The sequence below is a fragment of the Pipra filicauda genome, unplaced genomic scaffold, assembly GCF_003945595.2.
Source record: "Pipra filicauda isolate LSUMZ 115617 unplaced genomic scaffold, ASM394559v2 scaffold649_size186993_pilon, whole genome shotgun sequence".
Lineage (NCBI taxonomy): Eukaryota > Metazoa > Chordata > Aves > Passeriformes > Pipridae > Pipra > Pipra filicauda.
The window spans coordinates 80,519-102,875 of record NW_024104808.1 but is presented as its reverse complement, the minus strand read 5'-3'; the positions used below and the strand labels follow the sequence as shown (position 1 = coordinate 102,875).

At 52.0% G+C, this 22,357-nt stretch overlaps 1 protein-coding gene and 2 pseudogenes across 1 annotated transcript; 2 read left to right on the top strand and 1 right to left on the bottom strand.

Annotated features, from left to right (window-relative positions):
- Window positions 1-22,357, top strand: part of LOC113987748 — a 134,728-nt pseudogene that overhangs the window by 39,536 nt on the left and 72,835 nt on the right.
- On the top strand, window positions 733-9,255 carry LOC113989135 (annotated as a pseudogene).
- LOC113987181 (olfactory receptor 14J1-like) lies at window positions 10,117-11,118 on the bottom strand. The gene has a single exon (XM_027719666.2). The coding sequence runs from the start codon at window positions 11,116-11,118 to the stop codon at window positions 10,147-10,149; it is 972 nt and encodes a 323-aa protein (XP_027575467.1). The 3' UTR covers window positions 10,117-10,146.

Here is a 22,357-nt window from a genome sequence, read left to right as displayed (position 1 = left end):
GAGGTACCTTCAAGAGAATGAAACAGTTCTTTCAGTGTTATACTCTGGGTTGTCTGGGTGCTGACTGCAACGGGGAAATGAATCTCTGAGCACAGGAGGAGACACTGAAACATGAACTCTGTTAGATTAGAGGGGATGGAACCTGAGAGTATCAGACATCAAAACTGTCTTATAGACAGCATCAGTGTCACTTTCTCAGCCCTGGGCCCAGGGAAGCAGCTACTGGCAGGGACAGCTCCAGGCAGCAGAGCCCTGGGCAGGGAGTGGGGGGCAAGAGCCCCCAAGGCCTGGGGGAGGGGGCGTTCAGGCAGCTCTGGGGGCCCTTCCCTGCAGCTCTGCTGGGCACTGTGTGCTGGGCCATAGAAATGAGGATTCCTGCAATGGAAAAGAACCTTCCAGATGTGATGGTAAAAATGGAAAACACGGGTACAATTATTCTAAGGACAGACTAAGCTTCTGCTCTGCAGCCCCAGCTCTTCTGAGTCATTTCAGTAGAGATGGAACTTTTGTACTCAAGGTCTGTTCCATCTGACATTCCTTGTATGAGAGCTCTACCAAAAAAGTTCCATGTCCCACTGCAGCAGAGGAAAACTGATTCCTTGGCAGTGCATTTGGTGACATTTGACACATCGATTTCTTTTAAAAATGGAGTTGCTCTTTCACAGAGGTCTGTCTTAACCGTTCCCTGTCTTTTCCTTTTTTGAACAGTGTCCCTGTGCTGGGAAGCAGCAAATGTCCAACAGCAGCTCCATGCCCCAGTTCCTCCTCCTGGCATTCGCAGACAGGCGGGAGCTGCAGCTCCTGCACTTCTGGCTCTTCCTGGCCATCTCCCTGGCTGCCCTCCTGGCCAACGGCCTCATCCTCAGCGCTGTAGCCTGTGACCACCACCTGCACACCCCCATGGGCTTCTTCCTGCTCAACCTCTCCCTCACAGACCTGGGCTGCATCTGCACCACTGTCCCCAAAGCCATGCACAATTCCCTCTGGGGCACCACAACCATCTCCTACATGGGATGTGCTGCTCAGGCCTTTTTCTTTCTGTTCTTCATGTCAACAGAGTTTTCCCTCCTCACCACCATGTGCTACGACCGCTACGTTGCCATCTGCAAACCCCTGCACTACGGGACCCTCCTGGGCAGCAGAGCTTGTGCCCACATGGCAGCAGCTGCCTGGGCCACTGGGTTTCTCAATGCTCTGCTGCACACAGCCAATACATTTTCCCTGCCCCTGTGCCAGGGCAATGCCCTGGGTCAGTTCTTCTGTGAGATCCCACACATCCTCAAGCTCTCCTGCTCACACTCAGGCTACCTCAGGGAAATTGGGCTCACCGTGATTACTGCCTGTTTAGTGTTTGGTTGTTTTGTTTTCATTGTTTTCTCCTATGTGCAGATCTTCAGGGCTGTGCTGAGGATCCCCTCTCAGCAGGGACGGCACAAAGCCTTTTCCACCTGCCTCCCTCACTTGGTCGTGGTCTCACTGTTTGTCAGCACTGATTTGTTTACTTACTTGAAGCCCCCCTCAATCTCCTCCCCATCCTTTGATCTGTTGGTGTCAGTTCTATACTCTGTGGTTCCTCCAACATTGAACCCCCTCATCTACAGCCTGAGGAATCAGGAGCTCAAGGACACACTGAAGAAAATGATGACTGGATGTTTTTCAGAAGCAAAAATGTTTCTGTTTTCTGCTCCATAACATTCAGAATGGATGGTCCAACCTGCCTTCTCAGGTTTCTTATGGCAATAATTTGTGGGAGCTGTTCTCTTTTTTCTTGCAATATTGTTTTCCACAAAAGAAAATGTTATTCTTCCTACCCTTTCTAATTCATTGTCTACTATTGAATTTTATTCTGATACTGTCTAAATGAGGAATTGTAATTTATGCATTTCAAAAAAACGAATTTTCTTGCAGAAACTTTTTTGGATGAAATCCTTCCTCTGGTACCTTTGAAGTAGCAGGGACTGTCCCTGTGTGCAGATGCAGAGAGAAAAGGAGTCCCAGCACAGCAGCACTGCCAGGGAGCAACAGAACTTATTCTGAGCCGCTCTCTTTCTACTTCCACGCTCTCCTTCTGCACCCATGTGCAAGACCTGAGTGGTTTGATGTTTGGGGTGTAGAGATGTAACAAGAACAAATAGTTTTTGCAACAAAACGTGTCATAGAAAATTACCGTGTGCAATTTAGAGAAATTGGCCAAGCACGGTGAGAGAACAATGAAGAAGGGAGCTAAAGCAGCAGGTGTATTTATAACCAGGAATACTTTCTCAAAGAAGTTCATATGGCAGTCACTTGGAATTCTGGGGTCTCCAAACAGAGAAGACCACCAAAGACGCTTGATGAAGCCCCTCAGAGACCTTACAAGGATATGTATATATGCTAATAAGTGTTGGGAGCTGCAGCTCTGGTGTATCTGCGAATGCCATGAATACATAAAAGGAATGCAGGGAACAAAAAATGGATAACCATGTAATGCTGACATAGCAGCAGTAGTGAAGATACCTCTGTGTTCACTTTGGTGAACTGATTCCCAGGGCACCCGGCTTGCTGGAATCATGCAGTGTTGTAATAGAAATGCCTGCCTGCTAAAACTGACAAATTGAGTCTTAGAGGTTTCTTTAGAAGCTGGTTTTAGGCAACAACGGTACCTCACAGCCCCTCATGGCCCCACACAGCCCCTCATGGCCCCTCATAGCCTCTCACAGCTCCTCACGGCCCCTCATGTCCCCTCACGGCCCCTCAGCCCCTCACAGGTCCTCATGGGTCCTCACAGCCCCTCACAGCCATGCACAATTCCCTCTGGGGCACCACAACCATCTCCTACATGGGATGTGCTGCACAGCTCTTTTTCTTTTATTTCTTCATCTCAGCAGAGTTTTCCCTCCTCACCATCATGTGCTACGACCGCTACGTTGCCATCTGCAAACCCCTGCACTATGGGACCCTCCTGGGCAGCAGAGCTTGTGCCCACATGGCAGCAACTGCCTGGGCCACTGGATTTCTAAATTCTCTGCTGCACACAGCCAGTACATTTTCCCTGCCCCTGTGCCAGGGCAATGCCCTGGGCCAGTTCTTCTGTGAAATCCCACACATCCTCAAGCTCTCCTGCTCACACTCAGGCTACCTCAGGGAAATTTGGCTCATTGGGGTTAGTGTCTGTTTAGTGTTTGGTTGTTTCATTTTCATTGTTTTCTCCTATGTGCAGATCTTCAGGGCTGTGCTGAGGATCCCCTCTCAGCAGGGACGGCAAAAAGCCTTTTCCACCTGCCTCCCTCACCTGGCCGTGGTCTCAGTCTTTGTCAGCACTTCGTTTTTTTCTCACCTGAAGCCTCCTTCCATCTACTCCCCATCCCTGGACCTGGTGGTGTCAGTTCTGTACTCAGTGGTGCCTCCATCACTGAACCCCCTCATCTACAGCCTCAGGAACCAGGAGCTAAAGGATGGCCTGAGGACAATAATGAGTGGATGTTTTTCAGCAACAATAAGCTCTGTGCTTTCTTCTGTCCAGCATTTAAAATGCAACTCATGAGAGTCCCAGCCTGCCTTCTCAACTTTTTAGTGGTGGTCACTGGGTTCCTCTTCTCATAATTTTGTGCTCAAAGAAATGTTATTATTCATCCCCCACCTCATTCACTGCTTACCTCTTGAATTTGATCTAGAAACTCTGCAAATGATGAACTGTATATTCATCTATTTCTGTGCTTTAAACAAAATAAACTACCATTCAGTGCCTTGTTTATCTAGGATCCTAACTCTGAGAACAGCATGAAGTTATAGGGGAGGAAAAATGTCCCAGCACAGCAGCACTGCCAGGGAGCACCAGTACTTTGTTTTATCAGAGCTGCTCTTTTTCTACTTCCAGGTCTCCTTCGGAGCCCATGTTCAGACCACCATCAGCTGGCTCTGCCTCCCAGTTTGAGCAGCACAGCCCAACAGAGTCCCCCACGGCCCCGGGCCCCACATCCCCCCTGCTCTGCAGAGCAGCCCCCCCAGCTCAGGGGCTGTGGGGAGCACGGGCAGGGGGTGCAGGAAGGGCTGCTCAGGCCAGCACAGACGTGTTCCCCTGGGGAAAGGCTCTGTGGGGAGATGGGATGTGCCAGGAGAAGAGCAGGACACCCTGTGTGAGCAGAGGGGCCATGGGAAGAGGCTGCCCTGGCCCTGGAGCAGCAGGAGCTGCCTGAGGAGCTCAGGGCCGATTCTCTGCTGCTGTGCTGGGGAGCGGGGCTGGCCCTGGGGCTGCAGGAGCTGCCTGAGCTGATGATGTGCTGAGCATTGCAGACCCAGAGGGCCTGTCCCTGAGCTCCATGGCCTCCATGGCCTGCTGCAGGGCCAGCCCTGAGTGTGCTGCTCTGCTGGGCTGGGGCAGGGGCAGGGAGATGGGGGGACCAGGGAGGGGCTGGACTGGGCAGTGCCAGGGAGGGGAAAACCCCAATGTTGAGCTGAAGGGTGTGAGTGGGCAGGGTGGGGGCTCTGCAGGGCTGAGGGGCCTCCAGCCCCTGGCAGTGGCAGCAGGAGCCAGGCAGACACTGCCCCTGCTGCCAGGAACTGGGGGTGTGTGTGCAAGGGAAAGACTCCTGTCTCTGCACAGCCCTGGGGGTGTGAGCAGGGCAGGAGCCCAGCTCAGCTCCGGAGCCCTGTCAGAGCCCTGACACTTCTGGGGTGACTCCAGGAACAGCCTTCACTGGCCCAGGGACATTCATCTCCCCAGCCTCACACACATCCCCTGCAAATGGCCTTGTCTCCTCCATCACCCTCCTCTGCCTTTCTGGCCTGGCCCTTTCATTCCACACCAGCAAAGCAGCCTGGGCACCATCTCACCTGGGCACTCAGAGGGGTTCTGGGACCAGGACTAGTGCTGTTCTCCAGAACATTTGTCCCTTTTCTCATGGTACAGGGCACAGCTCGCTGGTATGACAACACTGCCAGGGACACATACCTTGGAGAGACCTTTGACAGCAAAAATAGGGAGAGGAAGAACAAAAGAGGTAAAATTAGAGATACGAAATCTGTTCAAAAATTCAGCCGCTCCTCTGAACAATATTTCTTCATTTGAATCATTGGTAGGAAATTTATTTTGGTAAGTAGCTGTACAAACCTGTTCATACAGTGAGTGAATCAGGTCACAGAATATGGATTTGGTTTTTCAGTAAAAAAAACTATGAAAAAATTATAAAAATTTATACAAATTAAAAAAAAAAATAACCCTTTAAATGTTGGACAGGAAGCCTTGAGCAATTTCTGCAGAGGTTTCCACTCTCTCCTAAAATCCACACTCGTGGTTTCAGGCCATGATTTCCCAGAGCAGTCCCAGAGCTGGCCACTGCCCAGAGATGCCCTGGGGCAGCTCCAGTGCCCAAGTGGGACAAGTGGCCCAGGGTGTGTGGGAGCCCTTTGGAGCAGGAGCTGGTGGGCAGGAAGGGCCCATCTGGGGAGGGTCAGGGAATCCCCCCCTGCAGCCCTGCTGCCCAGGCTGAGGAGGGTCCTCTCCAGCCCAGCAGCACATCGTGTGCCCTTGGGGGCTGTGCTGCCAGGGCTGTTCCCAGGAACTGACTGGCCAAGGAGGGCAGGCAGATGCTCAGGGGTCCTGAGGGTCATCACAGAGCTGAGCCCATCCAGATGAAAGATTTGGGGAGGTCAGGAGGAACCTGCACAAAAGGGATAAGACAATTGGGGAAGGAAAGAAAGGCTTGGCCAACAGAGATCAAAGACTTCATGAGGTAAAACCAGGTGCAGTTAAGGCTGAGGGTGCTGCAGCACCGCCTGTGCAAACATTCCTGATGGGCCTTTCCCCTTTTTGTAATCTCAAGCCCCAAAACTACCTAAAAGTGCTGCCCCTCCCACTGGAAGGAATCCACTGCTCTACTCCCAGCCTCAACCTGACCTTGAAGGCAAAGCTCAAACCCAGAAGTCCAGATTCTTATCTGTACTCCAATGCCCACCTCTATCCAAACCTGCACTGTCAGTGTGAAAATTCAAGCTTTAATCTTGACCCAGCCCAAAACCCTCTTCCCCTAATCATGAACCAGACACTGCCAGCAGAACAACAACCCCCCCTCAGCTTCTGCCCAATCCCCACCCTGAGCTCTAAACCCCAAGCCCTGACCATTAAGCACCCCCACAGCCCCTGGGAGCAGGGCAAGGACCTGGAAGGCCCCGGAAGGCCCCGAGCAGGCCCAGGGGGTTGGCAGAGGAACGGGAGGTGCCCTGTCCCTGCTCAGCCCGTGGCACACAAGGAGCAGAGGGGTGGCAATGCCAGCAGGAGTCAGCAGTGCCTCAGGATGCCAAGGGGGCCCAGGGCTGGCAAGGGGCTGCCAGGTCACCTCTGTCCCTGCCCTGCCAGTCAGCAGCAGCCTCGGGCACCAAGACTCAGGGGAGCTGTCTGTGCACAGCCCTGAGAGCTGCCCCAGCTGAGAGTCACTCTCAGGGGCCCTGAGAGGAGGACCCTGGGCAACTTGGTGCAGTCAGTGCCTGCCCTCAGTGGGGCCCAGCAATGCTTCAAGGCACTTGGACTTTGGCTTCTGACTTCTTCAGCAGCTGCTTCAATCTTCTCTCAGCACCTCAGGATCATGGGTTGGGCTGCAAACACACCGTGGGGCTCATTAAATTCCAGAAATCCCTCAGGATCTCTTTGTCTTCCTTTAATTGTCTTCAAGGCAATTTCAAAACAAGTCTTCAAAGTTTTTACTTTTTTTTTTTAATTCAAGGATGGATATTTTGTAGTTCAAAGAAGAGGTGACAGAGGTGTTCTCCAAGTGATCTTGATGCTCAGTGTCTCCTCAGGAGATGCACACTGACCCTGTATGATCAACCTTGCTCCTCACCCCCCAACCTCACCAGTTCTGACATGGCCCATCTTGGACTGACAGCTGATGCAACTCCAAACACACTGTGGGACCCATTAAAACACTGACAAACAAATTATTTTCATTACTTTAATTGTCTTCAAGTCTTCAAGACTTCTAGAGCTAATTGGAGTTGTTTTGTAGTTTAGCTAAGGAGGATGACTTTAAAGTGAAAGTCATGAAAAATATATATTTTTGATGAAAGAAAATGATTTAACAGATCCTTGGGATGCAAGAGGGTCAGGGCACAAACGAATTGGATCCAAAGATAAGGGGACAAAAGACATTACTAGCACTTAATCATTGACCAATGGAACAGTTATCAGGTGATTCAATAGCATTTGCCACAATTTTAACAGTGACTGAATTATAGATTCCCAATAACAACATTCCCACCACAGTCAATTCACACCCACACCCAGGCAGAGATGTGTGGACACATCAAGAGCTGGGGGTGGAAAGGTCCCTCTCCCAAATTCTCCTTGTTGTCAGGAAACACTCCCCCAAATCCCTTTGTGTTTCCCACCAGACAAGGGTCACAGCTGGAGGAGTGTTTGTTGAGGGGGATCAGAATTGTCCTGGGCATCAGCGAGGGTCTTTGGAGTGTTGGAAACTGGAGGGTTCCCGAGCTGGGAGAGGCTGCCAGAGGTGTCCCACTGAGAGGGAGGTGCTGGGGAGCTGCCAGGGCCTCCCTCAGCCCTGCTGGTTGTGGGCTCCCAAGGGGACTGGCTTTAGTTATCTGCTGAATTTCCATCCTGGTGTCAGGAATGACTGGAGTTTCCAAACTATTTGGGAATTGTATCCAAACTGTTCCATTTGGGTTCTGATTCAGTCAGGGAATATTCCAAGGCTTTCATGGGATGACTGATTATCCTGTGTTCCCCAACTGCTCTTACACTCATCCCAGTCAGCTGGATGGTTTATTGACAATGTGTCCCGAGGGGCGGCACCTCCGATGCCATAGAAACCCCTGCCCCTGGATTAGGAAACCTTTGGAATTCAGGAGGTGTTCCAGTGGAGCACGAAAATGAACAGCAATTTCCCTAAAGCCCAGAGCCCAGCAGAACAAAGGCAGGCCCCATCAGTGTCAGAGCAAAGGTCCCCCATCCCTGTGTCCCTGTGGCCGCTGAGGCGGCAGCGCAGGCCCGAGGCGGTGCCGGGTCCCGGTGCAGCCGGGGCAGAGCGGCGGCTGCGCGAGCGGCAACCCCGGCGGTGAGTGCGGCAGCCCCGTGGGAGCGGCGGCTCCGGGCACAGACGCCGGCGGCAGCCGCTGTGGCTCGTGGAACCGAGTGGCCATTGGGACACTGCAGGGCCTGCTGGAATCCAGGGGCCGGTGGGACACTGGGGAGCCTCTTGGAGCCAAGGGAACCCTGGGATATTTTGGAACATCGTGGAATCCAGGAGCCATTGTGACAGTGAGGGGCCTCATGGAGCCAAAGGAATCCTGGAGAGATAGTGGAAACTCATGAAATCATCAGGGCCATTGTGACACTCCAGAATCTCATGGAACCAAGGATCTCTTGTGACACTGAGGGACCTCATGGAACCAAATGAACCCTGAGAGTTTTTGCAGCCTCATGGAATCAAGGGGCCATTTCCGGCAGGATGCTCTGCTCTGATAATACCTAAACAATGGTCAGAGAATGCAAACAATGCACACTCTCTGTGATGAGTTACTGCTGGTGTCAAGGTGCTGTTTTTAATGTTGAATTATGCTAACCCCAGAATGCTTCATGAAACTTCAAACACACATCCTGCTTTCTGAAGCAGGATTTGACAGAGAAGTTGCTCCCTGGCCTGCAAATATGTCTGGCAGTCAAATCCTTGATAACTGTAAAAGCCCTGTCCAACTGTCATGTGGCAGATTCTTCCACAGACTTCCTTGAAGTGTGTGGAGCTTCTGCCATGAAGCAGGGACAGCTCTTCATGGTCACGGCCCAGGGGTTAAGTGAAAGAGAGGGAACTACCCCTTGTCGCTGTGGGGTGAGTTACCTCAGTCTCTGCTTCAGGATTGTTTCTTTTTGCTGGCTTTGATCCAATTGATTTAATAGAATGACTTTGATAGACTCCACTGTCTAGTGTACACTATACTGCTAGGAGGTTTTGCCTTTTATACTGTGTAGTAAATAATTCTGATTGAGGTCTTTCATCTGTTCACTTGTCTGGTAAATTGTCTGTTCATTTGTCATAATAAATAATTCATTTTCTAGAAATATTTCTGATTTACCATCACTAAAACCTGCAGGACAAAGTGATTGAATCACACCTCTAGAATTCCTTCTATTGAAACAAAACTCTGAGCTTAAGATTGTATCCAGCCACCACCAGGCTCCTCTCTGAGAAGGAATTTAGAAAGCAAGGGGGTCCTTTGTGCACCTCGTAGCTCAACGAGACGGCTTCTGCCATCAACTTTGTCTAAGCCTTCCACCCCCCAGCCCCAAGCCGTGACACATGGGCATGTCCTGTCCATGCAGTGCAAACATGGACTCCTGAGCTGGTCATTTGCTGTCCCTCCTTGGAGGGAAGAACAAGCCCAATGGCCTGGGGTGAGAGGCCGGTGCTGGGAGCGGCGCTGGCTGTGCCAGGGCACTGCTGGGTGCCCCCACCCTGAGCACTCCCACCCTTGTGCTGGTCACTGCTGGTTTCCTCTGCAGGGCGTTGTGTTGGGCACATCCTGGAGAGCAAAGTGGAAAGCAGATGGAAGCTTTGAGGCCCTGGCCTGAGGAGATGCCCCTGCAGGATGGCAGTGCTGCTGCAGAGGTCAGCTCTGTGCCAGCAGTGCCCGTGGCTGTCCCTGCCTGCAGTCCCTGGACAGTCCTGCAGCAGGACTGGGACCGACTGCCAGAGCACTGAGGCCTCCAACAACACAGGGCTCTGCAGGACAGTGTGGAAGGGAAGGGAGAGGAGGCCAGGCAGGAGAAGGGCTGCTGCTCCCTGGCAGTGCTGCTCTGCTGGGACTCTTTTCTGGCCCAGCTCTGCACAGAGGCCCCGACCCTGCAGCTGCAGAGAAGTCAGAGAGGAAAGATGTCAGGCAAACAAGCCAATGCAGAGTTCTTTATTTGGTTGAAGCACAGAGTGAGTACAATTGCCAATTTGTACAGCCTCTGGGCCAGGCTAGAAAGGCCTACACTGAATTGAAAATGGTGTTTATATATATATACATTTTTATATATATCTTTATATATATATCTTTATATATATAAAGATTTTTTGGTGTGAACAAATTCTCACAAAAATAACACCCCTACCAGGAGCAAAAAATAGAGAATATATGGTGGGCCTTTAATGAAGTCCATAAAAGGATTGGCCTTTAATGAGGTACATAACAAGCAGAAGAAGGAGAGTTTATTGCTTCTGAAAAACACCCACTTATCAGTTTCCTCATGGCATCCTTGAGCTCCTGGTTCCTGAGGCTGTAGATGAGGGGGTTCAGTGTTGGAGACACCACTGAGTACATGAGTGACACAATAAGATCCAGGGATGGGGAGGAGATGGAGGGGGGCTTCAGGTAGGAAAAGAATAACGTGCTGAGGAACAGGGAGACCACGACCAGGTGAGGGAGGCACGTGGAAAAGGCTTTGTGCCGTCCCTGCTGAGAGGGGATCCTCAGCACAGCCCTGAAGATCTGCACATAGGAGAACACAATAAAAATGAAACACCCAATCATTAGACAGGCACTAAACACAATAAGCCCAAGTTCCCTGAGGTACCCTGAGTGTGAGCAGGAGAGCTTGAGGATGTGTGGGATTTCACAGAAGAACTGGCCCAGGGCATTGCCCTGGCACAGGGGCAGGGAAAATGTACTGGGTGTGTGCAGCAGAGCAATGAGAAACCCAGCGGCCCAGGCAGCTGCTGCCATGTGGGCACAAGCTCTGCTGCCCAGGAGGGTCCCGTAGTGCAGGGGTTTGCAGATGGCAACGTAGCGGTCGTAGCACATGATGGTGAGGAGGGAAAACTCTGCTCTAAGAAAGATTATGTAGACAAAAACCTGTGCAGCACATCCTGTGTAGGTGATGGTTCTGGTGTTCCAGAGGAAATTGTGCATGGCTTTGGGGACAGTGGTGCAGATGCAGCCCAGGTCTGTGAGGGAGAGGTGGAGCAGGAAGAAGTACCTGGGGGTGTGCAGGTGGTGGTCACAGGCTACGGCGCTGAGGATGAGGCCATTGCCCAGGAGGGCAGCCAGGGAGATGGCCAGGAAGAGCCAGAAGTGCAGGAGCTGCAGCTCCCTCCTGTCTGCGAGTGCCAGGAGGAGGAACTGGGGCATGGAGCTGCTGTTGGACATTTGCTGCCTCCGGTTATTGTTTTCTGTTGAGGGGAATAAAGACAGAACTGAATTAGGCCAGACTCAATCAGCAAAACATCTTGCATGTCTCATAGCAATTCAACATTCAGGGCCCATTTTCAGGAAGATCTCTCTGCATCCCTCTCCCGGAGCTCTGGGTTTTGCTGGCTGAAGGGGGCACTGAGAGCAGGGACCCTGGAATGGGCTCCCAAGGAATCCTTCTTGCTGTGCAGTGAGAGGCAACTTGGAGCACAGGGTGACCTCCAATTAAATGCACTTGTGATGTATCAGAGTGTTTCCAGAACTGCTGGTCACAGTTTGCCCAAGCACAGAACACAGAGAGGGGATTTGGGGGACTTGATTTTGTTCGAATTCCTCTTGCCAGGAGGAGTTTGGATGGTTGAAATTTCTGACATTTCTCATGTGCTCCAAGGGAAATCTTGTGAGTCCTGAGAGGCAAAGGGATGGTCTCTTGGTGCAGAGACAAGAGCTGGCCATCTTTTCTGTTCACAGCTGCCCCTGGCTGGCAGCTTAGAGCTAAAGGGGGATCACCCTTAGGAATTCCCTTAAAAAAAGTAACAAGGCACTTCTAGGAGCAGAGGAATCCTGGTTCAAAGATCAGATTGACAGAATCCTTGCCTTTCCTCAGGATGCCTGATTAGGATCTCATCTCTATACTCCCAGACTGCCACACACAGGGATCATTGCAGCTCCCAAGTACGGCTGCCCAGGGCATTTCCATGGATTTGGCACTGAGAAGTTTTCTCCATGGGGATCCTGTGCAGCACAGAGATCCTATGGCAGAGCTGTGCCCTTCTGGAGGGCACCTGCAGCCCTGCAGGACACCCAGGCAAACAGCTGAAGACCCTGAAGGTGCCTGGAGGGCACTTGGGCACTTGGCTTCCACAGACACATCCCCACAGCAGCACCCAAAGGGTTTGTGTCTGGACGGGAATCTGCCACCCTCAAACCCCACACTGGCTCAGAAAAGCCAATGGTGAGAACAAGGAGAGCCCAGGCAGCAGGGGATGGCAGGGAAATGCCACAGTGCTGCTGCCAAGGGAGGAGGGACACAGAGAGACAGCTGGAAATCAGGGCCCTGTCCTTGCCTGGGCTCTGGCTGCTGCAGGGCAATGCACAGCCCAGCCCCCGTGGGCCTGAGGGCACAGGCTCTGCTTAGGCTGGGAAAGGAGCCCAGGCAGGAGCTGCTCAGGGAAGGGGTCTGTGCCACAGGGACAGCAGGGAGGGGCCCCCATCCCCCTGCCCAGCCCTTGTGGCAGCGGCTCCCTCTCCCTGCCTGCCTGTCTCTGGGTGAGGAGCTGTTCCTGCCAGCAGCCCCTGCCTGTGCCCAGCTCAGCTCCCTGCCAGTGCTGCCAGAGCCATCCCCAGCCCAGTGCCAGGGGCAGCTCTGCCTGGGCAGGGGCTGCAGAGCAGATCCCAGACAGCCTGTGGTGGCTGGGAAGGGGGAGGTGTTCTGGGGGGATGTGCTTCCTGAGAAGGGCCCCTGGAAATGGAGGAGGTGGAGCTGAAGCTGTGAGGAGCCCTGAGCCTGCAGCTGAAGGGCCCTGCCCAGCCCTGCCCTGCCCTGAGGGGTCACTCCTTCCACCCACCCCTTCTCCTCCAGCCCCGTGGCAGCTCCTTGGCCGGGCTGAGAGCTGACCCTGGCAGGCAGCAGAGTCCCTGCCCCAGCACACAGAGCCCTGGGGGCAGGACCCTGCTCTGCCCCACAGCCCTGGGCACCCCTGGCTGCACCCCCACCTTCCCACCCCGCAGCCAGCCCTGGCACAGGGAACCCTCTGGCCCTGGGCCTCTGATGGGGCAGCAGCAAGTCCTGCTCTGCAGCAGCTTCTCCTGCTGCACCCCAGCAAATCCAGCAGAGCCATCCTGACAGCTCCTGCCACTGGGGGCATTTGGCAGCTGGGAGAGGCACTTGCAGGAACTCACCTGCACTGCTCTGCAGCCACAGCCTGACCATGGCAAAGGGCTGGCAAGGTTCCTGCCCTGAGCAGCTCTGCCCTGTCCTCCCACCCCAGGATCCCTTGAACCTCCTGCTCCCTTCTCCTCTCTGCCCTTGCTGCCTGCAGCTCCTGCCCTGCTCTGCCATATGGCCACTTCCCCTGCACTGCAGCAACTGGGAGAGTCCTGCTGAAAGATCCTGGAAGCTGTGGGATGTGGCAGCTTTAGGAAATCCCTCCAGGAAGGCAAGTTGAACTTTCCTGCAGCCAGAGAATTCTTAATTCAAATGCTGTGAAGGTTTCTCACATGGTGAGAGCTCAGTCACGTCCCAGCCCAGGCTGCCTCTCATCTCTCTGCCTTCTCTCCTGTGCCCTGGGTGCTGCAGGCAGTGCCCTCAGTCCTTCTGGGCTGTGCAGAGGAGCTGCTCACCAGCAGAGCTGTTTCTTTGAAGCTCTTCTGGGTTGCCAGGAGCTCCCTGTGTGCCAGGAGCCCAGCCCAGCTCAGCAGCACAGCAACAGCCCCAGGCATTTCATGACCCTCAGGGGGATTTGATGTTGTTTACATGAGACTCAGTCCCTGAGAGGAAGTTCAAACAACTTCTCAAGAACTCAAAATGAGATTGAAACACTAAAGTTTCTTGTAGTACTAATGAGTCTCACTGAGGGACACAACTGAGAACGTGTCCCCAGATTCCAGTTAGAGCAGAAAACTGCACACAGTGATGACAAGGATGGACAAGCAAGGGAAAGGTGGCTCTGATGCTGAGGAAACCTGGATGTGTTTCCTTAATCCAATGGGCCAAGTCCTGACCCTCAGCCCCTGGGAAGGCAGATGCTGTCCCTGTCTCATTCCTGGGGGCTCTTCCTGGGGCACTGGCATGTGGGATGTGCAATGCCAAGGGCAGGACCATGGGGTGGCACCTGCCAGGCTGCTGAGCAGGGACAAGGAGGCCATGAGGCCCCAGGGCTGCAAGGGCCACTCCCCTCCTCCTGGCATCAGGGGCACAGACAGTAGACAAAGGCCTGCAGAAGGTGGCTGTGTCAGGGCCTTTCAGCTTCTCCCCCTCCCTGTCTCCTCTCCAGCCCAGGCTGTCCTACGGTGTCCATGCCCTGCCCCTTTCCCTGCAGGCTGTCCTCATCCCCCCGGCTGCCCCACCTGGCTGGCACCTTCCTGCACTGACATCTCTGCGTCCTCCCTGGCTCTTCCTGCACACACAAAGCCTTGGGCTCATCCAGACTCCTTCTTTGTGACATATTGCACCACAACACTGACCTCAGAGGGCAATTTCTGACTTCTTGTCACCAGTCTAGGCCACCCCAGCTGCCCTTGGTGGCACTAGTTCTTTCTTAGGCTGTTTTCTGCCAGGAAGAAAAGCTCCACCAGCTCTCACACCCCCCTTCCAGACCTCTCAGGCTACTCCTCTACTGTCCTCAATCTTTGCACCACTGACCCCTGAGTCCTCAGCCTCTATATACGGGTCATGTGCTTGAGGCCCCAGATTCCCTCCTGGGAGACCTCTGGGACCTCTCCAAGGTTTTGGAAGATGACAATAGAGTGCTCTTATCCCAGGAAACACAGAGGGACACTTTTTTCCAAGGGTTGTCTTGGCAGAATGAGGCACAATCTCTTTAAACTTTCTGGGACAAGGGAGCTCTGAGCTCTGGGTATGGAGGGAGGTCCAAGTGCCAACCACTGGAGTGGGAGCTACAAATCATCAGGGCTTGTGTTCTTTGGAGGACCAGACACTGGTGAGAGTGGTGTGTGTGTGCACATGGAAGGACTTGAAGGGCACAATGAACTGTCTCAAAACACTGTCAAAGCAGGAAAATCCCATAAGGCACCACAACACATAAGCACTGGTGGCAAACAGGAAGGCCTTTAATTCCAAGGCCTAAACGGAGGTGAAGCTTTGGAAGTAGCCCCCAGGACAGAATTGCACTGTGCAGAGTGTGGGAAAGAGCAGACAGCCCCAACAGGAAGGCAGGGCTGGTAAGGCAGGTCTGGGGAACCCATCCAGACAAAGATTCCCACCTGCAGACTGGAAGCACACTGGGCAAAACTCCCACCGTGGCAAGCTGTGGAAAAGGAAGCAAGTCCTTGTCCACGTGCCAGCCCAAGCTGTGGGAACAGCATCTACCCCCCTGAATACCCAGGGCTTGGGCTGTATAAAAGTGATAGCCCAGAAGCACAACTTGGGGACCCTCCACCGAGCAGAGCAGGGGGAAGAAGGACCGGTGGGAGCCTCAGGGATCTCCATGGTGTGATACATTTACTTCATCTCTGTCTCTCTCTCACTGGCTTCCCACCACCCCTTCTTCTCTCTCTATTTCTTTCTCTCCCTCCTATTTACTGTTAAATCAAAGCTGGACTGCTGACTTTGGCACATGGTCTCCTTTGCAGCTGAATTTGGGCAGAGGTGTCTCTTAATAATGGGAACCTGACAGTATCCATGAGGTTTTACAGTGTGGGAATGGGAATTAGATTCCATGAGGTTCCACAGAGTCGCAGGGTCCATTTGGCTTCGTAAGGCTCTGCAGTGTGATAATGGACCCTTGATTCCATGGGTTTGCAAAATGTCTCAGGACTCCTTTGGTTCTAGGAGGCCCCACATATCACAGTGGCCCCTTGGTTCCATGAGATTCCACAGTGCCCCAGGAATCCTTTGGTTCCATGAGCCCTGCAGTGTCACAATGGCCCGTTGGTTCCATGAGGTTCCACAATGTCACAGGGATTCCTTTGCTTCCATGGGACCCTGCAGTTTGACAATGACCCCTTGATTCCATGAGGTTCCACAGTGCCAATATGGGCCCTTGATTTATTTAGGTCCAGAGTGTCCTGGGGTCCCTTTGTCTACAAGAAGCTCTGAAGTGTCACAGTGGCCCCTTGATTCCATGAGGTTCTGAAAAGTCCCAGGGTTCCTTTGGTTCCATGAGGCCCTGCAGTGTCACAGTGGCTTTTGAGTCCCCGAGGTTCCTCAGTGTCACAATGGCCCCTTGATTCTATGAGGTCCCAAAATGTCTCAGGGCTCCCTTGGTTCCATGAGGCCCTTCATGGCACAATGAACCCTTCATGGCACAATGAACCCTTGATTCCATGAGTTTCCACAGTGTCCCAGGATTCCTTTGATTTCATGAGGCCTTGCAGTATCACAATGGCCTCTTAATTCCAGGAGTTTTCACATTGTCACAATGCTCCCTTGATTCCATGAGATTCCACAGTGTCCCAGGGTTCCTTTGGCTCCAGAAGGCCCTACAGTGTCACAGTGGCCCCTTTACTCCAGGAGGTTCCACAGTGTCCTTGCTGGAACACACAGGGCTGTAATGTTGTCACCCCTGCAGAGCTGCCTCCAGCTCTGGGCTCCAGCACAGGAAGGACATGGACCTGTTGGAGCGAGTCCAGAGGGGACCACGAAAGGGATCAGAGGGATGGAGCAGCTCTGCTGTGAGGAAAGGCTGAGAGAATTGGGATTGTTCAGGTTGGAGAAAAGAAGGCTTTGGGGTGACCTAATTGTGGCCTTCCACTGCTTCCCTTCAGGGACCCAACAAGAAAGATGGAGAGAGACTTTGGAGAAGGGCCTGGAGTGACAGGACAAGGGGAATGGCTTCAAACTGAGAAAGGGAAGGCTTAGATGGGATATTAGGAAGAATTTCTGGACTGTGATGGTAGTGAGATCCTGGTACAGGTTGCTCAGAGAAGTTCTGGCTGCCCCATCCCTGGAAGTGTTCACGGCCAGGTTGGATGGGGCTCTGAGCTCTGAGTCTAGTGGAAGGTGTCCCTGCCCATGGCAGGGGGTTGGACTGAGATGTTCTTTAAGGTCCTGGGGCTAAGTGTACCTTCATTTTCTCAAGCTGTTCTGGAGAAATAAATAAAAATAGTACTATAGGAGAGAAAAAAAGCTCAAGCCGGGTATCGGTTTCCTGAGTTTGATTAGGGAATACAGAAGAAGAACATGCCTGCAAACACACATCTGCACTAACTTATCAAACTGTACAGTGCAAAATCTGACCCCAAGGAGTCTGTACAAAACAGCGGGAATGGAAAAAGAGATGGGAAGGAAAAAATCCTCAGCAGAGGCTGTCCCAGTCAAGGGGCATTACTGAGCAGCACCTACATTTCCAAGGCTCTCTGGGCAGGTCATTTTTCCTGTGTGCCAAACAGCACATCTTGAAGCTTCTTCCCATTGAAATACTAGAGACATTTCAGGGCATCTGAACAGCCAGATTCTTAAAGCACAACTACCTCAAGGCAAGGGAAGAAGTGAGATTCAGTGGCACTTGGCAGAAGCTGCCCAGTGCATTGTGTCAAATGGGTATTTACCCAAAGGAGCAACAAGCTCAAGCCATCAGGGAAAGAGCCAGATGATGAAAGGGTGTTAGCTGCTGAGAATTTCTTTGGGAAGAAGTAGACTGTTAACTTGAGATAGAAATTTGCAATACACCGTGGAACCTTATTCAAAGTCCAGCTGGAAAATACCTTCTTGTTAAGAGTGTGAAATAAATCCTAAAGTGTCATCAACTATGTGATTTTCTCTTTATTTGCAATCACTAAATTAAGAAACATAACTCAGATGTGACCTCATTCTGTGCTCCAGTGAGATTAACATTAGAACAATATTGTCACTGTCTCATTGTCACTTGTGCTCCTCACTGGCAGGCACTTGGTGCACCCCTGGATATCCTGCTAATGAGGTAAAAAACTAACCCTTCTAAAGTTCCAGATTTTCCTCACCTGTTTGGACACAGTTGGACAAACTGAACCAAGTTATTACTTGAAAGCCATCTGCTGGATTTAGCATTAATTACTCCTTGTTTTGATCTGAGGAAAAAAGCTCACACAACACAATCTCTGAATGCTCCTTTGAACTTACCCACAGTGTGTTCACAAAGACACAGAGCAAGGCTTTTAGCTTTTGCTGCTCCCCTCAGTTCCAGCAGACAACGAAATGTCTCTGTGAAATAACAGCAATTGCCTTTCCATGTTACTGAACTACATTCAGTTTATCTGGTCTCAAACAAATACTCCATATTTTCTCCTTGTTTTATTTTCAAGGGCATGGGTATGGGTATTTAGGTGAGTGCCTTCACTGGTACAGGATAGAAACCCTTCACATTGCTATAAATGAATATTACTCTCTTGACAAAACACCTTTTCCAAAGCCTCTGACAAAAAGAAAGGGAAAAAAACTCCAGAGAGGAAAAGGGAGCCACAGGAACATTGCCTGTCACCCACCAAAAAAGGTCTCCTCCCTAAAGATAATTCAGGCACACCCTTCAGTATGGATCTCTCACTATCACCCCAAGCTCTTTTTTAGTGGAAGTTTCCATAGGGAAGCTGAAGTGCATTCCTGTCTCAGACAGCCAAGGATAAGGTGACTGAGGGAATTCAGTTGCTCTCTTTAATTAATACAGGATTATTTCCTTTCCTTTGGTGAAGCTAATAATATGACTGGTGGAATGTCAGTAACAACTAAATCATAAACTCGTGCAGCACCAAAGGGAAAATTTACTTTAGTTATGGAGTATTGCCAGCAGAAATCTTGAAAATCTTACATATATTTACACTGATAAAATACCACATGTACTTCCTGGGATACTGCAAGCTTTCTACAGTCCTTGTGGCATGTCTTTACAGAGCAAGAGTGAACATTTTGAGATGATACATTAATAAATGAGTTGCAGTTCTATTGTTTCTTGAATGTTAAGCACCACATCCTAAACGCAGGAACAGGTTCAAGGTCAATGTCCTATTTTAGACCTTTTCAGCAGCTGTGATATTGTGATAATCACACTTAAAACATTCCTGTAGAAAGAGTAAATTAGCCCTTTTCATGAGAAGGATTCTTATGATCAAAAACAAATCTGAAAGAGAACAAAGTCAGATTTCTTTTTTTAGGTTTTTTTGTTTTTGTTTTTTTCAGCAATGCAATAAATTGCTGTCCCTAACTGGGATGGCTTTTCTACCCAAGAATTAAAAAGAAAACTCCAAAGTTCACTTTATTGTGCACTTATATTACCTTTGGGGATTTGGGGTTTTTTTTGGAGGCCTCACCTATGTAAAAATACCTTCCTTAAAATGCGTTCATGCTTTCTGTAAGAACCAAACCATTCCAGCTGACATAGCATTCTATCACCAATACTGCAGGGAAATGTAATATCCCACTAAAGCAGAAGGGAAAGAAGACAACTGAGCATCAGCAGCTCTTCCTAAGCAAGATCAGGGGTTTAGCTCCATCTAACTGAGGGATGAGATGTGCCCCTCAGTGGGTCTGTTCCCACTCCCCCACCAGCCCTTCTACCCGACTGCAAGCTCAAAGTTCTAAAAAGAGAAGAGGAAGCTGGAGCGTCAATATTTGCCCAGTGCAAAGCCCAATAATCTTTGCTGGGAGCTGACAGGAATTGCTGTTCCACTGCCCTGGGATATCCTGGCTTGAGGCGAGAGCGCAGCCCCGCCCAGAGCCCCCAACCCCTCTGAGAGCTTTTGTAGCGTCTGTTTGTCCATGTCCCTGTGGCAGAGGCTCCCCCGACATCTGCCCTGGAGCTGGTCCAGCTGCTGGACCAAACAAGGCATTGTCCAGCCTGCCTTCCCCCAGCCCCGACCGCCCCAGCCCATCTTCCCTCGCTCTGCTTCCTTTTCCTGCCCCTGCTCCCCCTCCGCTCCCTTCCCTCTGCCATTTTTATTAGGAATGTTCTTGCTGTTCTCACTGTCCGAGCATGAGCTGATCCCCAGGGGAGCCTGTGGAATGTAACCCCTCAAGCACTAAATTCCTTCCCCTGTGCCAAAGACACAGGTTTGTTGTTGCTGCCCCTCCCGCCGAGCACCAGCTCCATCTCCTGCTCCTGCCCAGGGGCTTTGCAGAAATCCAGGGCTGGGTGTGGATTGAAGGCTGTGGCAAGGGACAGGATAAAGTTGCTTGGCTTCCACCCTTGGTGTCTCAGTGTTTCTGATCTTGGGAATCCTCACAAACCTGGAACAATGGCAGATTATCTGTTGTTGTAAGATATGTACCTAGAGATTGTTTTGATATGTGTTTACATTTTCCTTGAAAGTACAACTGATTGAAAGTACAACTGATAGAAAATAATGTATAAAAAACAAGGAAAAAGGAAAAAAAAGAAAAAGAAAAATAAAAACAAAGAAAAGGAAGAAAAAAAGAAAAAGGAGAAAAAAGAGAAAACAAGAAAGAAAAAGTAGGAAAAAATTTGAAAAAAACAGAACAAAGAAAAAAAGAAGAACGAGAAAGAAAAAAAGAGAAAAAGCAAAGAAGAAAGAAAAAAGAAAGAAAAGAAAGAAATAAAAAAGACAAAATAAAAGAAGACAGAAAAACTAAAACCCAACAAGTCCGATCCTCCCCCACCGGAGGGAATACAACTCCCACAATGCACCGCGCAGGTGGGGGCGTGGCGAAGGGCGGGCAGGGGCCGTGGCCGCGCGCTGATTGGCTGCGGGGCGGGTCTGTAAAGGCGGAGGGCGCGCGGAGCGAGCGCCATTTTGGCCTCGTGGTCGGAACTGGGGAGAACTCCGCGGCCGCTGCACTTCGCTGTGAGAACTGGCGGGGGAGGGCGGCGAGAGCGGGGTCTGGGGATCCCCTCGGGGGCTGCGGGGAGCGCGGCTGTGGGTGGAAAGGCTGGAGGGCTCGGGAGGGTTTTGCGGGGGGGTTCGGGGGTTCCCGGGGACGTTTTGAGGGGTCCCTGAGAGGGTTCGGTGTCCTGAGGGGACTCAGGGGGGAGTTTGAAGGTCCCTGAAGGAGGTTGGGGTCTCTGAGGGGGTTTTGTTTTCTGAGGAGATTTGGGGCGTTCCAGATGGGCTTTAGGGGTCTGTGAGGAGGTTTGGGAGTCCTGGGGGCTTTGCAGGGACCTTTTAGCCAGTTTTGGGGTCTCTAGCGGGTTTAAGGGGTCGCAGACGGTTTTGAGGGTCTCTGAGGGGGATTGGGGGGTCCCTGAATGGGGTTGGGGGGAATCCCAGGTGGATTTTGCGGATCACTGAGAGGGTTTAGGGGGTGCTGGGGGGGATGAGGTCTCTGAGGGGATTTGAGGGGACCTTGAGAAGGTTTCGATGGGTCGAGAGGGGAGTTTCAGGGGTTTTGAGGGGATTTTGTGGAGTCCCCTAAAGCCCAGCAGTGGGTTCAGGGGGTCCCCCAGCCCCCAGGGGAGGGGTCCTAGGGATGCTCCCCAAAATCGAAGGAGGTGGATATATTACATGCGGGTAAGGGAATCCCAATGCCCCCAGTATATCCCAATGACCTCCCAGTGACGCTCAGTATGGCCCAGTAACCCCCCAGTGACCACCCAGTGTATCCCTGGGAGCACCCAGTAACCCCCACTATGGCTTGGTAACCTCCCAGTGTTCCCTGGTGTGCCCTGATAATCCCCCGTAACTCCCCAGTTCTCTGCCAGTGACCCCCAGTGTGCCCCAGTTCACCTCCAATCCCTCCCAGTGCCATCCCAGTGTCCCTCAGTAACCCCCCAGTCCCTCCCAGTGCCCCCTGGTTCCCCCCAGTGTGTCCCAGTATCCCCCAGTAATCACCCAGTGCCCCCCAGAGCCCCCCAACTGTCCCCAACATGTCCCCAGATGCCCTTGGCCTTTCTGTGAGCGGGGGGGGGGCGTTTTTGGAGCCAGAGGGTCCAAGGGGGGCTCCTGGGGTGAGATGGAGGGTTGGGGACATGAGGGATGGGGTTTGAGGACAGTGGGGAGGGGTTTGGGGACAGTGGAATTGGGGGTGTCAAGGGGGGAATTGGCACTATGGGGAGGCCGTGGGAACATTGGAGACACCAGAGGGGTCTCGGGGTGTCAAGGGGGGAACTGGGGACACCAAGAGGGCCTTGGGGACACCAGGGGGGTCTCAGGACTCAACCTGCTCGTGGTGCAGGCCCTCCTTTCCCCCCAGGCCCAATTAACCCTTCCCAAATGTCCCCTAACCTCCATTTTCCCTTTAATCCCTTTAAACCCTCACCCTACAGATCCCTTTGATACCCCAGTGCCCCCAAAACCTGTTTTAACTCCCCGAAATACACCCAAAGACCCCCAAAACATCTCAAATCCCCATCCAACCCCCCTAGATCCCCCCAAATCTCCCCCAACCCCCCTCAATCCCTCCAACCTCCCCAAAGAGGGATCACCCACACCCTGGGACAGGAACACAGTGGTCTGTAGTGGAGGCACTGGGCTGTACTGGGAGAGCACTGGGGGGGCTCAGGTGTCCCAGGACAACGTGGCCCAGCTCCAGGAGAGATCCGGGCAGCAGTGAGGAGGTACTGGTCTGTTCTGGTCTGTCCTGATCTGTACC